General features: G+C 41.0%; 1 protein-coding gene across 1 annotated transcript; it reads right to left on the bottom strand.

Annotated features, from left to right (window-relative positions):
- Positions 1 to 15,029, bottom strand: dok2 (docking protein 2). Its single transcript, XM_055920515.1, has 5 exons — positions 14,885 to 15,029; positions 10,074 to 10,382; positions 9,215 to 9,326; positions 2,089 to 2,264; positions 1 to 1,668 (listed from the first exon to the last, which is right to left on the bottom strand). Exons 1-5 carry the CDS (start codon positions 14,942 to 14,944, stop codon positions 676 to 678), a joined length of 1,650 nt encoding a protein of 549 aa, XP_055776490.1. The 5' UTR covers positions 14,945 to 15,029; the 3' UTR covers positions 1 to 675.
- Between the last annotated feature and the right edge of the window lie 1,701 nt (positions 15,030 to 16,730).

The following is a 16,730-nucleotide window of genomic DNA, read 5'->3' as shown; positions in this document are numbered from 1 at the left end:
CCCAAAAAAATCAATTTTATTCCAGGTTGTAAGGCAACAAAATAGGAAAAATGCCAAGGGGGTGAATGCTTTCGCAAGCCACTGTACAATATACAGGATAATACAGGATTCCCCTGGGGCACATTGTACTTCTACCACATGAAAAGCATCAGGAAATACTTCCAGAGTACTTCCAGAGATTCAAATAATGCAAATGTATTCCAGAACTTTTTACCCCTGTTAATTATTTTTTTGAAATTGATGCTGAGCAGACAGATTCAGTATCAAAATCCATAGGACTTAAAGATCTCATTTATTTTCAGATTTATGACAAGTTAAGTAACTTTCTTTTTACAAAACATCCTGCTTCAAAGAATACAAAGTACTTACAAAGAAAACTTGGAGTCAAGCTGTGTTGGTATCTCCTGCTGGCCAAAGACTGTACAACAGCATACAGTGTAAAACATATATATAAGTTATTGTAGGTGTATTCAATTTCTACCTTCACAGTATAAATTGGGTATACGATAAACCACGATTAAAATAAAATAGTTTGGGCATGGTGGTTTTATGAAGCATCAGGGAACAGTAGTCAACAAACCTTGAGACATCTGAATTTGGTTTTACAATGGGCCACACAGTATCCCAGACCTTTTCATGATGACATCTTTGGTGTGGGCACCCTCTGTTTTCACATTAGTTCATTTTCACCCTCACGTTATCATACGGAGAATTTTCTTCCTCTTCATGCTGGGGTGTATCTGGCAGAAAAGCTCTCTTAGGTGGCTTGGGGACAGCGTAGTCGTCAACGTGAGGGTTGTATGGATACTCGTGGCCATTGGGGTCAGCTATGGTGCCCATGATTTTCCATGCATGACCTCTGACCTCCTCGGGGTCATCGTAAACAGAGGTGGGGCAGTTGGGCTCCAAAGCTATAGCTGCAGCACAGCCCTCCGGCTCATCATAGATGTGCTCTGCCTTCGCGTAGCTGACTTTATTGCCCTTAGACCTGCTTAGGGCTGATCGGATGGCCGACTCATCAATGCTGTCGTAGAGGGGATCTGGAGCATCGTCCTTCTGGCAGCCTGACCTCTCACAGCCTTGCGGCTCCACCCCCAGGGGGAGGTGGACATTAAGCAGAATGTCCGCCATCAGGTTCTTGGCAATGGTGTCAAAGGGGAGAGAGTAGTCTGAGTCCTCGGAGGAGTGGTTGGATCCAGCGCTGAGGCTGAGGGAGGGCTTATCCTCCTGCTGCCTCCTCTCCAGAGGCATGTTGATCTCAGAGTAGGTCTGACTCTCACTGTTCATCAGGGGGCAGCTGGAGATGTTCTTCACCTGGTTCTTGCAGGGAATGCCTCTGGTGTCCAGTGTCAGGCTCTTGACCCCGGTGAGGAGTTTATCCATGGGGGCCTCCAATTTGGCCTGGGGGAGGTGTGGGGGAGAGGATCTGTCCCTCTGCAGGGCCTCATTGACGGTGCTGTAAACACCCGGTTCCTCTGCTGGCAGGAGCCTGGGCCCAGGGTCCATCTCCTGGCCTCCTGAGGCCTGTCGGAGGGGTAGGCCCGCACTCCTCTGGAGGTTGATGGCGGACTCCAGGGCCTGGAACAGCATGTTGCCCTGTTTGGTGTCAAACTCAAAGCTACCTTCGCCAGAGTCACATCTGCGACCCGCTTCAAAGGAAAATGTCACCTGTAAAGAAAAATGTGTGAGATTGCTTAAGACTTCACTATGAAGGAAAGTTTCTTACATATAATTAGCAGCTATTCACTCATAGGGAGAAACCTGGTTGTGCTTTATTTAAATACTGTACTGTATTTTGGTTTCCTTTCTTTAACACTAAAATAACTGTCCTCAAATAGGGTTGCAAAAACCTGCCAAAAATTCCCAGGTATTCCAGAAGTCCCAGTAAGAAGATTAGTGAAATCAGGAGGGAAAAGGCAGGATATCCAGGAATCCCCCAACAAGGATTTCTTGAAAACCTTGGAATACTGGGAAGTTACCGGAATTTTACAACCCTATCCTCAACCGTTCCAATAGAGATTTGTTGATATTTTAGATGCTGTTGTGATTACTGGGCTTTTGTAGTTGACAGTTTCATGAGGACGTCACCTTGTCCCGTCCGAACCTCCGGAGGAAGCGGTAGGGCCAGGTGAAGAGAACTTCTCCTGACTTGGGCTCTTTGAGGAGGAGGCTGTCGAAGTCTGTCCGTAGAACACAAGGGCCTCTCAGCTTGCAGCGCTCTGCTGCCTCCGTCCTCCTCACCACCACCCTGAAGTCCTTCAATGCTGGGAAACAGACAGACAGGATGTAACAGACAGACAGTCTGGGAAACAGACATACACTCTTCTCCAACTCAACGCAAACAGTATCACACTGACTCAAATTGCAGTGTCCTTATTACACATGGATTTTTACACCTAGTAATAAAAGTATGTAAACCCATATACAGTTTTTATAGTATTTCAAAAGTGATATTGCATTGTGTTTGGTTGTCAATGCAACCAAATATCAGCATATGAAGGAGGTGTATCTTTTGCTTGAATAGTTCCATCTGTGCCACTGACGTAGTCTGGCTTTAATTCCAATGTGTCTACAAATTAATAATTGATATGTTCAGTGATGTAGTTGTAAAAAAAAAAAAAAATCACTGAACGCCAGTGCAGTAAAAAAAGTCACTCTTCCTATACTTTAAATGTATTTTTCTGCAAATTCTGTTAAAACTTGGGGGGAAAAAAAACAGGGGTAAACTGCGCTTGCATTTTCCCTCCACTACACTACTGGATTTGTTGGATCACGTCTCCATCTCAAACAAAAATCTAAGAGAAAGAATAGGACTAAATCAAATCAAGCTTTAAATGCACTTTTAAATGAAGTTTTTCTTTAACTTACATTCTTGGTTGATGGAGATGTGAATCCAACATACAAATTATTTGTTTATACAAACTGTCCTTCAAATGTTGATATTTGGTTGCATTGACATTATATACAAAGTTTGTCTATGTTGGAATTTGGTTACCATGATGACATACAGTGTCTTCAGAAAGTATTCACACCCTTGACCCGTTGAGATCTTGTATCACTGGCCTACACACAATACCCCATTATGTCAAAGTGGAATCACGTTTTAAGACATTTTTACAAATTAATAAAAAATTAAAAGCTGAAATGTCTTGAGACAGTAAGTATTAAACCTATTTGTTATGGCAAGCCTACATACATTCAGGAGTAAAAATGTGTTTAGCAAGTCAACATAATACATTCGACTCACACTGTGTGTGATAACAGTGCTTAACATGATTTTTGAAAGACTACCTCATCTCTTCTCACCTCACACATACAATTATCTGTAAGTTCCCCCAATTTGAGCAGTGAATTTCAAACACAGATTCAACCACAAAGACCAGGGAGGTTTTCCAATGCCTTGTAAAGAAAGGTACCTATTGGTAGATGGGTAAGAAAATAATAATCTGACATTGAATATTCCTTTGAGCATGGTGAAGTTATTCATTATACTTTGGAGGGTGTATCAATACACCCAGTCACTACAAATATACAGGCGTCCTTCCTAACTCAGTTGCCAGACAGGAAGTAAACCGCTCAGGGATTTCACCATGAGGCCAATGGTGACTTGCAAACAGTTAGAGAGTTTAATAGTTGTGATAGGAGAAAACTGAGAATGGATCAACAACATTGTAGTTACTCCACAATACTAACCTAAATGACAGAGTGAAAAGAAGGATGCCTGAACAAAGTTTTTATATTGTTTTTAAAAACATGCATCCTGTTTGCAATAAGACAATAAAGTCAAACTGCAAAAAAATGTGGCGAAGAAATTAGCTTTATGTTCTGAATACAAAGTGTTATGTTTGGGGCAAATCCAACACAACACATCACTGAGTACCACTCTTCATATTTCCAAGCATGGTGGACTAGGGATTTTTTGGGGGGATAAAAGAAAACGGAATTGAGCTAAGCAGGAAAACCTGGTTCAGTCTACATTCCAACAGACACTGGGAGACAATTTCCCCTTTCAGCAGGACAGTAACCTAAAACACAAGGCCAAATATACACTGGAGTCGCTTACCAAGATGACATTAAATGTTCCTGAGTAGCGTAGTTACAGTTTTGACTTAAATCGGCTTGAAAATCTATGGCAAGACTTGAAAATGGCTGTCTAGCAATGATCAACAACCAACTTGACAGAACTTGAAGAATTTTTTTAATAATAATGTGCAAATATTGTACAATCCAGGTGTGCAAAGCTCTTAGAGGCTTACCCAGAAAGACTCATCAGCTGTAATCGCTGCCAATGGTGATTCTAACATCTATTTTATTGACTCAGCGGTGTGAACACTTCTGTAAATTACATTTCTGTATTTCATTTTTTATAGGTTTGCAATTGGAAATGTTCTAAAAACATGTTTTCACATTGTCATTATGGCGTATTGTGTGTAAATGGATGACAAGAAAAAATCTATTTAATCAATTTTGAATTCAGACTCTAACACAATAAAATGTGAAATAAGTCAAGGGATATGAATACTTTCTGAAGGCACTATAATCCTGTTGTTGAAATTTCACCGTCAAAACAAAAGTTTATGTTGATGAATTTTTTTCAAATACAATGTATTTTCCATGTAGATTCAACGTCACAATATGTTGACAAATTACATTGAAACAACATTGATTCAACCAGTTTGTGCCGAGTGGGCAGATCCAAAAACTGGGTCTACATTGAAGGTTGTGGGTCTTCCAGCAGGACAACAACCCCAAACACACATAAAAAAGCAGCCAGAAATGTTTAAGAAAAAGTGCTGGACTGTTCTGGAGTGGCCAGCTAAGAGTCCAGATCTGAATCACATCTAAAAGCTATAACGAGATCTGAAAACAGCAGTTGGTGGAGGGCATCCCTCAAATTTTGAAGAATTAGAGCAGTTTGTTGTTAAGAAGTGGGGCAAATTGTCAGTATAATGGTGCAGCAAGCTCATTGATGACTACAAGAAGTGTTTGTCTGCAGTTATCTTGGTCAAAGGCTACACAACCAAGTACTAGCCAATAATTCTGTCATGCCATTTGTCTTTATTTTCTCAATCAAAAATTTAAACTTAAGTTTCCAGAAATGTAATTGGTTCTTCAATGTTGAAAATCTTATAACAAGTTTTATTTAATAAAAAAAAAAAAATGTTTAAGAAGAAATAGTGAATTATTTTAGAAAAGTGCAAGTGTGACAATATATTTGGCCACAACTGTACAGTACAGAATTAAACAACACCAGACTCTCATTCATGTCTTAGCATATTGTACTGCAGGCTAACTGATTTCCCCAAAAATTCCAGTTGTAAAGTGATCATTCCAGTGCTGGAAACCCCCCCCCCCCCCCACTGCTACTGTGGTTCCCATGATGAACGAAACAAGCCAATGCAACGAACATAAGCTATGGGGGAGAGCACTGCACTTTGTCAGTTGCTCTGTGGGAGGGAGATCAAATCCCAGTCACAGCCAGAGGCATATTACTTACATATTACTTCCATTCACAGTCTTTAAGTGAGAGAAAAGTGGAATACATTCTCATTACCAATCCTAGACCTACACAGAGCCATGTATTTAGAATCTAACTTTGGCCTGAATGCCAAGCGTCACATCTGTAGGAAACCTGGCACCATCCCTACAGTGAAGCATGGTGGTGGCAGCATCATGCTTTGTCATTATGGGGTATTGTGAGAAGAAAAAAACAAATTAATCAATTATAGAATAAGGCTGTAACCTCACAAAATGTGGAAAATTCAAGGGGTCTGAATACTTTCTGAAGGTACTGTACGTACATTTTCCAAATCCCTTTAGAGAGAGCTAATATAATGGGAGTTTGAATATACTGTAGATCAGACTCACAATGTGTTAGCATGGTTTCAAAGAAAATACTTTCCACTCACGGATGAAATGGATGAAAACCGACACTTGTGAAAACCTGTCACATCCATCACTATCCCTTCCCTTTAGGGTACCTTCAAACCAAAATGCATGAAACACCCCAGCTAGCACAGTGGATCAGGGCCAATTCCGCCTGAGAGTAGGGGCACTCGGCTGAGAGTCAGACGTCATGTGGCCCGAGTCTGGGCCCGAGTATTACTTATTACTCATGTGGCCTGATTATTACTTATGGCCAGGATGCGAGGACTGAGCTCAGGCTGATTCCGGTGTGAGTTATCTGGCCCAAATGTATTACTTGGGGCTCGGGCTGATTGCAGTGAGAGTTATCTGGCCCAAATGTATAACTTGGGGCTCGGGACGATTGGGGCTACTCTCTGGCAGATGATTACACATGCTTTATATAATTAACATTTTGTTATTATTTTTCCATATTTTGTCATTGTTTCTGTGTCCCATCGCACTGTAGCGACTGCTGTGGCGGGCCAGGCGCACGCACACTGACACGTTCACCAAGTGTAAGGTATTTCCTTCAACACAAAATGTTTTTTTGTGGATGGGTATAACTTGTATGTATAAAATGACTAATAGTAATATTTAAAATTACTAAATCGGGTAATTTTGTATACATTTATTTAAATTTGCACCGGGTCGCTTCTGGGGGGATTCTGGTAAGATGCCAGCAAAGTCGGCTGAATTCCGGTAGACGGAAACGGCCCGATGTACTTGGGCCGATTCTGGGCAGTCATTCATTTTGATTCCGGGCCGAGTCCGACACCCAATTCCGGGCCGATTCAATCAGTTCCGGCCCCCCGGAAGAGGGCCGCTTCTGGGCCGATTCCTCATTGCTAGCTGGGACATGTCAAACGCAGAGGTTTAGTAGGGTGGGGAGAGATAATTAGCAAGAAACGGTGTTGTACATTTTTAATTGGTTGTGATGGACATATCTTGGCAACTTTTCTGATTGACAGCACACCACAACCCTAGGCCCTCCCCCAACGCACTGCTCCCATTGAAAACCATTGGGTTGCTGCATTTTTTTACAGATCCGTTTGTCTCGTTTGAAAGCACCCTTGACTGAGCTGGATCTTCACTGTAGCGTCTTTGAGCAGCACCTGAGAGAGAGACTCTGTAACAGAGCTGAGCAGAGCAGCATGTTTGTAAAATGTGTCTTAGGAAGCCACAGATATATTGCAGCACTGAGTAGAGGATGTTTCGTTGAGAAGATGCACTGGCTTGTAACCTCTCAGCACTTCCTCATACAAAACAAAAAGAGAGAAGGGCCTATTGACTTCCTGTTGCATCCAAGCCCTATATGACAGAAATACCCTGTTCTTAAAATAAACTTGCTGACTTCTCTATACAGTAGCTCAGCTCCACCTCTTTGCCACTGGTGGATGAGCCTAAACCACTAAACCAGTTTCTCACAAGAATTTATAAAAAAAAAAAATTGTTCCGCTCTACAATGCCTTCAGGTCATGTGATACTTTGCAGTCTGTCTGTAGGTCTATTTGGAGGCACATTGAACTAAGCGTGGCCCTGTAAAATGCTATGGATAAGTGTTTTGGTTTTTGGGTTCACTTCTTCCCAGGTGCTTGGTTCAGAATGTTGAGGTTGAGAAGTTGCTTCCTCTGCCTGGTGCACCACATGCGTTTGCTGTTTGTTTATGAGAGGCATGGGATTGCATGACTGAAAATGGCACATGAAATAAAAAAAACTGACAATTCAAGATGGATGACTACACAGTCACTGCAGACATTTCAACTCAAGGTGCCACGACTACTACATATACTGTGTAATGCTGATGGAAAAAAATATTTTTGAAGCCCAAGCACTACTTTCACATTATACAACTATGCTTGCTTTGGCTCATACAGTATCTGGCTACGATCAGCTCAGTGGAGATATGCCTATTCATATCACACACAGAGATCCTGTTACATTTTTGTAATCCTACAGTAAATACCATAAACAATCTGAATCAGAGTGTGTGTTTTACCCTCAGAACGATACAATGGCTGCAGGCCTGTCAGCTGAAAGTTGCATGCTGAAGTTGTTAAGCTTGTGATCTCAAACGCAGGCTCTGGTTTACCTCACGTGCATCTACTAATAATTGACTGCACGTAGGTTACAGCCAATCAGAAATAGACATACTGGTATACTTAACCCAAATCACTGCCACAATGCTGTAGCTATTACGATGTTGCTGCTAAGGACACATCTTGTTCTAGTTTTTATCAATAAGGAACTAATGACAGTTGTAGACAAGAATATCCAAGATCCAGGATGAGAAAAACATAGCTAAAAACCGGACACAGATTAAGTCTTTAATTAAAAAGCATGCTCAATGTAGAATCTCCATTGAAATAGCTTTATAGTCCAGGACTTATCTATGTCTGAGAAATCAGCCCTAAATGTTGTTGGTTGAAATGATGGGATATTTAACAGATCAAATGTATATGTCAAATGTTATGTATTTGCCTCATTGCACTTTTAAGACATGGAGAGAACAGAAAACAGTAGAGAACAGGATGTAACTGACTTCTGACTGATAAGTAAGTGGTCAATGTGCAAACATGTGGACACTGGTGGTGCAATGCTCGTCAACCACAAGACAGGAAAACATGTCACAATTTTCCACTATGTATAACAGTAAAAATAAGACAGAGATGTACCCAATGTGTCTGTGTGGAAGAGGCCACAGAAAATATATTACAAAATGCAGTTTGGTTTTATATTATATATTGACATTTATATTTTATTTTATTTTATATACTGTATAGTCAAGTTTTTTGAACATTTGCCTCAAATGGAAAATATAAAGAAGCACTTCCTCTATTCAGATTCATCTCAAATGATTCTCATTTAAAGTACTGTTACTGTAATGCTCCTATGTATACACCCCAATACGACTTACTTATTTAAAGCCCTAGGTTCCTCAACTTGAGCTCTGTATACACTCCAGTATACACTCCAGTAACTGATCAGAGTGGTGATGAGTTGAGTCACGTCAGGCACCTTTATCCTCTCATTACAAGACATTAGATGAATGTCAAAGAACAGTGTCCCATGACCTGAAAGAGCTCAGGGCTGTATTAAATACAGTGGGCCACAGCAAGTGCTACGTATGTAGACATACAGTATAAGGGACACTTTTCTCTGCATTTATCTTAGAATGTCCTGTGTGTGTGTGTGTGTGTGCGTGTGCGTGTGCGTGTGCGTGTATGTGCTTGCATGCATGCACGGGTGTATGTGTCTTGCTATATAAAATTATTTTGTTTTCCTTCATGGGGTAAATAGCAAGACTTACCACTGTCTCTTCTGCTGTACAGAGAGTTGTCCTCCATCCCCATTTCTGCAGCATCTGCCTTTGATCGATGCACACTGTTACGTTTCATCCCTCCTTTCTCACCCCAGTTCATCTGCATTGGTCAAATATACCATCATAAACATACTGTGAATCTCAACATTTCCACATATTGGAAGAAGAAAACAGACCGCAGGGCCTTGGAATGTTTGTATTGTTGGTTGTGCTTGTGCGTAATAATAATAGTGTTCACTTGTGTACTTAGCAGTGTTCAGTTGTGTACTTAGCAGTGTTCACTTGTGTACTAAGCACTAGATCTGTACCAGCTGTTTCACCAGTGTTAGTTGGATGATGGATAATGCGAGCTAGCTACTGCTCTGGCACTGTTTTTTTCCTCCTGAATTGTATTTTGCTAATACAAAGCATATAAGGGAGAGACTGTTAACTAAGTTCAAAACACAAGCTGAGTGAGCCATTCCTCTTCAGCAGTCAGCTAAAAACAGTTAAAATTAGTGTGTTTCTTTGGTAAACCCTGCTACTGTTTTCATCACAACCCTTAGAACCCTCAACCCTCAAAAGCCAGTGTGTGACAGAGTATTTTTGTTATAGCATGACAGTTTTGAGTTCCTGAGTTATCTGCTTGCTTTTCAAAAATATTTTGAACTGTAATGTCATATCTGTTGTCATAAGTGTAATGTCATATATTGCTGAATGCATGTTTACAGTATATCAGTTATGATTTAGGTCCCCAGCCCTATGTTGAACTGTACATGAACTGGACATGCAGCATCATATAAAGTGCGATCCCTCTACTTTTAAGCAGAATCAAACCTGACAGAACAAGGGATCTGACTGAACGTACAGGGAATGCAATTTCGCACAGTTTCTGTGTCCAGTCGTCCAGCTCGACCATCTCCGCAGCAAACACAAAAAGTTTGTCTGCAGTCTCCACATGGAACTGGCCACAGTCTTTCGGGGAGCCCTCCACGTCCACCTCTGACACCCGGATACAGTCGCTTAGCTTGATCACCTTCTTGCTCTCCTGCTGCTTGCGGAGGTTTTTGTCTGATTTCTCCAAGGTGCTCGCACCATCTTTGCATTCAAAGAACTCCAAGCGTGAGATGGAGCAGGTACTCTCCCTGTACAGGATCGACCAGACCTTTTTCCATTTCTGTCGGGGAGTAGACAAAGCATGGGGTCAGACAGCAACAGAGGCACAGAAGGCCAATATTCATATTTTAAGGGATGTCTCTGTGTGTTTCATGAGGCTACTGTAAACCCTATTACTAGTTTCACTTCCTATAGCCCGGAATAGGCTTGACAGTATCCAACTGGTCAGCAGGTGAAAAGAGGAAGATAAAGTGAATCTATCATTCTGAATCCATTGTCAACACTGCTCTTCATATGCCATTGCTCAATACTGTTGAGGGGAATAACTTGGATGCTTTGCTCTGTGAAGTTCCTTTAAAAAACTAAATATTTTGCAATACTACAAAAAAAATGTGATTGATTCAGTCTACCACGGTGGAGATGGGTTTTGCAGACTGGCTGCTACTGCACCAGACTGGCTGCTATTGCACCATTAAAACAAAACCCTCTATGGGGAATTTCGAGACTGGTCTGAGACCCGCAGTACTACTCCTGGAGCTAATACAAACACATCAGGAAAGTCTAGCCTGACAGGAAATTGACCTTAACTATAGGTTATTCCCCCTGCTTTTAACTAAACAAAGACTCCTTAATCTACATAAGTCTCTGGCACAGAACTATGGAAATCTTTAGCTGTACCACATAAAAATGATTGGTTGCTGTTTGTCTTTATAACTGGATAATTCATCAGCAAATGTAACTTTTTGTGAATTTTGAAGCATTTATTTCAATTAAAAAAATAACATAAAGCCTTCATAATTCATAAAGGTCATGTTAACTTGCTGATATTATCTCATAAAACAAAACGTATAAGATCTCCTCAGGCTGTGTTAACTTCAGACCTTATTTTCGGCGTTTATCATAAAACCCTATTGTTTCCCCATTCATTTTCACCATAGGGATGACTGAACGAACCAGAGGTAACTCATGTACACTCTCGTTGGCTGGCCCTCGCTTCATACTCGTCGCCAAACCCACTGGTTCCAGGTCATCTACAAGACCCTGCTAGGTAAAGTCCCCCCTTATCTCAGCTCGCTGGTCACCATAGCAGCACCTACCTGTAGCACGCGCTCCAGCAGGTATATCTCTCTAGTCACCCACAAAACCAATTCTTCCTTTGGACGCCTCTCCTTCCAGTTCTCTGCTGCCAATGACTGGAACGAACTACAAAAATCTCTGAAACTGGAAACACCTATCTCCCTCACTAGCTTTAAGCACCAGCTGTCAGAGCAGCTCATAGATTACTGCACCTGTACATAACCCATCTACAATTTAGCCCAAACAACTACCTCTTTACCTACTGTATTTATTTATTAATTTATTTTGCTCCTTTGCACCCCATTATTTCTGTCTCTACTTTGCACTTTCTTCCAATGCAAACCAATCATTCCAGTGTTTTTTAGTTTTTATTTTACTTGCTGTGTTGTACTCACTTCGCCTCCATGGCCTTTTTATATTTATTTATTTATACATATATCTGTTTGCCTTCACCTCCCTTATCTCACCTCACTTGCTCACATTGTATATAGACTTATTTTTTTTCACTGTATTATTGACTATATGTTTGTTTTTATTCCATGTGTAACTATGTGTTGTTGTATGTGTCGAACTGCTTTGCTTTATCTTGGCCAGGTCGCAATTGTAAATGAGAACGTGTTCTCAATTTGCCTACCTGGTTAAATAAAGGTTAAATAAAATAAAAATAAAAATTTCCGAGTTCTAGGACCACAAGCTGGCAAAGTCTGGACAACACAGCAGGGTATTTAACACTCTCTCTTCAGTCATGTGTAGCAACATCATTATACTGTCTTTCTTGATGAGCGTTAGCTATATTGTACAAATAAATCAAGTTGATTCAAAGTATTATTACTAAGTAACTGGTACCACAGCCATATTTTATTTACTCAACTTTACTCAAGTGTTAACTGAACTAGAAAATATTGTTGGCCCAAAATTGCTGAAGTCGAGGATCTGTAGGACAGTCAGTTTTACGAGGGTATGTTTGGCAGCGTGAGTGAAGGAGGCTTTGTTTTGCAAAATAGGAAGCAGATTCTAGATTTCATTTTGGATTGGAGATGTTTAATGTGAGTCTGGAAGGAGAGTTTACAGTCTAGCCAGACACCTAGGTATTTGTAGTTGTCCACATATTCTAAGTCAGAACCGTCCAGAGTAGTGATGCTAGTCGGGCGGGCGGGTGCGGGCAGCAATCGGTTGAAAAGCATGCATTTAGTTTTACTAGTGTTTAAGAGCAGTTGGAGGCCACAGAAGGAGTGTTGTATGGCATTGAAGCTCATTTGGAGGTTTGTTAACACAGTGTCCAAAGAAGGGCCAGATGTTTACAGAATGGTGTTGTCTGCGTAGAGGTGGATCAGGGAGTCACCCGCAGCAAGAGCAACATCGTTGATATATACAGAGAAAAGAGTTGGCCCGAGATTTGAACCCTGTGGTACCCCCATAGAGACTTCCAGAGGTCCGGACAACAGGCCCTCCAATTTGACACACTGAACTCTGTCTGAGAAGTATTTGGTGAACCAGGTGAGGCAGTCATTTAAGAAACCAAGGCTGTTGAGTCAGCCGATAAGAATACGGTGATTGACAGAGTCGAAAGTATTGTATTTTATATATGGCAGTTATGATATCGTTTACTACCTTGAGCGTGGCTGAGGTGCACCCGTGACCAGCTCGGAAACCGGATTGCACAGCTGGAGAAGGTACGGTGGGATTCGAAAGGGTCAGTGATCTGTTTGTTACCTTGGCTTTTGTAGACTTTAGAAAGGCAGGTGGATATAGGTCTATAACGGTTTGGGGCTAGAGTGTCACCCCCTTCGAAGAGGGGAATGACCGCGGCAGTTTTCCAATCTTTAGGGATCTCGGACGATACAAAAGAGAGGTTGAACAGACTGGTAATAGGGGTTGCAACACTGGTGCCGGATAATTTTAGAAAGAGAGGGTCCAGATTATCTAGCCCAGCTGATTTGTACGGGTCCAGCTTTTGCAGCTCTTTCAGAACATCTGCTATCTGGATTTGGGTGAAGGAGAAGCTGAGGAGACTTGGGCAACTAGCTGCAGGGGGTGCGGAGCTGTTGGCTGGGGTTGGGGTAGCCAGGAGGAAAGCATGGCCAGCCGTAGAGAAATGCTTATTGAAATTCTCGATTATCGTGGATTTATCGATGGTGACAGTGTTTCCTAGCCTCAGTGCAGTGGGCAGCTGGGAGGAGGTGCTCTTTTTCTCCATTGACTTTACAGTGTCCCAAAACTTTTTGGAATTAGAGCTACAGGATGCAAATTTCTGTTTGAAAATCTAGCCTTTGCTTTCCTAACTGACTGCGTGTATTGGTTCCTGACTTCCCTGAAAAGTTGCATATCGCGGGGACTATTCGATGCTAGTGCTGTCCGCCACAGGATGTTTTTGTGCTGGTCGAGGGCAGTCAGGTCTGGAGTGAACCAAGGGAGTGTATGTAAACTTCTGACCCACTGGTAATGTGATGAAAGAAATAAAAGCTGAAATAAATAATTCTCTCTACTATTATTCTGACATTTCACACTCTTAAAATAAAGTGGTGATCGTAACTGACCAAATCAGGGAATTTTTACTAGGATTAAATGTCAGGAATTGTGAAAAACTGAGTTTAAATGTATTCGGCTAAGGTGTATGTAAACCTCCGACTTCAACTGTATCTGTTTGCTCAACTTGTCTCATATGTTCATTCAACTATAAATGATTATTTTGGCATCAAAACTAAAAAAGGCTGTGCAACTGGTTACACACCCACAAACAGTGCTTTTAACTTTCACATTGTACACACTTTGACATACATGATTACATTGTGCTTTCTCATTTATATAGTAAATATTTTATTCAACATGTCCTAACCTGGGATTTGAACTCACATGGCATTTAGATCTTCCTGCTACGCCACCATGTCTGTCAATTATCAGTTCATCTGACTATTCTCTCATCATTGTTTTGATTTATTTATTTCAGCAATTTTGGGGTTTTCTGTATAGTTGTCTAATGTTGGTGGGGCATTTTAATGTTAAAAACACTGTGTGTTTGTATAGCTAATTCCACAGCTTTTTATGTTAGACGCACAAATAATAACGTGTAGTTTAATGAACATATCAGGCAATTTGAGCAAACACATAATTTTAAGTTGGCTGAATTTTGTCCTACGTTTTCTCAAGTTTGGACCAACTGTTTTTTTTGTTCGGGTAACACTTGGACCAAAAAGTGGAGTAAACCAAAAAAAGGCTGTGGAACCATTTACTAAATAATAATAACTTGAAACAACTAGATTTTTTGTTTTACAGTGTAGATGATTTCACAACCTCAATCAATTAGCAGCTGTTTCTTACATGATAACAATACCACTAATTAGATTGATGGATGACTATGCTCATGATATCGAAATGGCAGAAGCCATTGAGTTTATGTGTGTGAGTAAGCAACACATATTAATATAGTATTCAGGCCACACAGAGACTCTGAGGAGAGTGCCACAAAGGAGCTGTGGCAGGTCTTACCTTGCCAAACCTATGTTGCTGTAAGTAGAGCATTCCTTTCTTCCTGATGTCCTCCTCCATGGTGTACCCGCTCTGTTGCCCCTACTCCTCTCCACTTTTATCTCTGTTCAACACGACGCCCTGCTTGTGGTATCTATCTACAAATGACGCAAACACCTCAAGTTCCCTGTCATGCTGACTTCCTGTATGCGCAGCTGCATCACAGAACACAGCAGTTCAGTACTAAAACACTGTGTGTGTGTGTGTGTGTGGTACATTTTTGTCATTTAGCAGACGCTCTTGTCCAGAGCGACTTAAAGGAGCAATTAGAGTTAACTGTCTTTCTCATGGGCACATCAACGATTTTTCACCTAGTCGGCTAAGGGTTTCGAAACAGCAACCTTCTATTACTGGCCCAACTCTTTTAACCACTAGACTACCTGCCACACTGTGTGTGTGTGTGTGTGTGTGTGTGTGTGTGTGTGTGTGTGTGTGTGTGTGTGTGTGTGTGTGTGTGTGTGTGTGTGTGTGTGTGTGTGTGTGTGTGTGTGTGTGTGTGTGTGTGTGTGTGTGTAGCCTTTTGGTGTGTGAACCTCTTGTTTCTCAATCCCAAGAGACGCAATTGTTTTGAATGTTACATATTACATGGTTTGCATGTTCCATAAAAACAATATCAAGAGTACGATATATGTACAAGTGTCACCTTTTATAAGTAAAATATAATTGGTGTAGCAGGATGGCTGAAAAAATCGAATAATCTTATAGCCTTATTGGTATAGGCTACATTTAGTAAATTCTGTACAATTATTTTCATTTCACAACCCGTCTGACTTTGTGGTCAAATTATTGCATCCTTCCTGTGTACATTTTCCATCATCTAAGCAACATTTGAATAAATGCAAAATAGACTTGTTGGCCATATTTTGGTCATGTTAGCAAAAAACTGTAAGGGGTTTACAAACTTTTTCACTCGGGCCCCCTCTTCCACCATTGGGGAACATCCTGCGCCTCGCCCTGCGAGCGCGCCACATCAATTTTTATGGGAAAAAGCACTGTTCGTGACACAAACTGTTCACGCCCCTCTTGTTGGTGCAGTTTTAAAGCTTATTTTCTGCAATTCTACACATTTTGTCATGGTGTGCAATTGTTTTATTTTATTTTAAAGCTAATTTTCTTGCAATTCTATACATTTTGCCATGTCTAATGTGTGTTCATGTGACATTTGAGTGACACATTTCTGGGGAAAAGCAGCCAACAAGTGCTCAGGAAACTGCTTCAAGACGGTTGGAAAAGCATTCCAGGTGAACCTGATTGAGAGAATGCCAAGAGTGTGCAAAGCTGTCATCAAGGTAAAAGGTGGCTACTTTGAAGAATCTCAAATATAACATATATTTTGATTTGTTTAACACTTTTTTGGTTACTACATGATTCCATTCAAAATTTGATGTCTTCACTATTATTCTACAATGTAGAAAATAGTAAAAATAAAGAAAAACCCTTGAATGAGTAGGTGTGTCCAAACTTTTGACTGGTACTGTATATATTTAAGCAATAAGCCACAAGGGGGTGTGGTATATGGCCAATATACCACGGCTAAGGGCTGTTCCGAGGTGCCTTATTGCTATTATAAACTGGTTACCAACATAATTAGAGCATTATACATAATTGTTTTGTCATACACGTGGTATACAGCCTGATATACCACGGATGTCAGCCAATCAGCATTCAGGGCTCGAACCACCCAGTTAATAAATATATATATGCGGGCGGCCCCACATTTTTGGAACCACTGGCCTACGTCACCTGTAATGGTCAGGGAAAACATGCAGCATAGTGTTCTTTGTGATAGGCTACTGGTTGTTCTGGA

The sequence above is a fragment of the Salvelinus fontinalis genome, chromosome 4 (genome assembly GCF_029448725.1).
Source record: "Salvelinus fontinalis isolate EN_2023a chromosome 4, ASM2944872v1, whole genome shotgun sequence".
NCBI lineage: Eukaryota > Metazoa > Chordata > Actinopteri > Salmoniformes > Salmonidae > Salvelinus > Salvelinus fontinalis.
This window is presented reverse-complemented; position numbering and strand designations above follow the sequence as displayed.

Excerpts from the sequence above, each read along its gene's own strand:
- dok2 (XM_055920515.1), bottom strand. The coding sequence starts at position 14,944 with ATGGAGGAGGACATCAGGAAGAAAGGAATGCTCTACTTACAGCAACAT. Across the intron at positions 9,327-10,073 it reads TGTGCGAAATTGCATTCCCT|ATGAACTGGGGTGAGAAAGG; the intron begins GTACGTTCAGTC and ends TGACCAATGCAG. Across the intron at positions 1,669-2,088 it reads GGAGGTTCGGACGGGACAAG|GTGACATTTTCCTTTGAAGC; the intron begins GTGACGTCCTCA and ends TTTTCTTTACAG.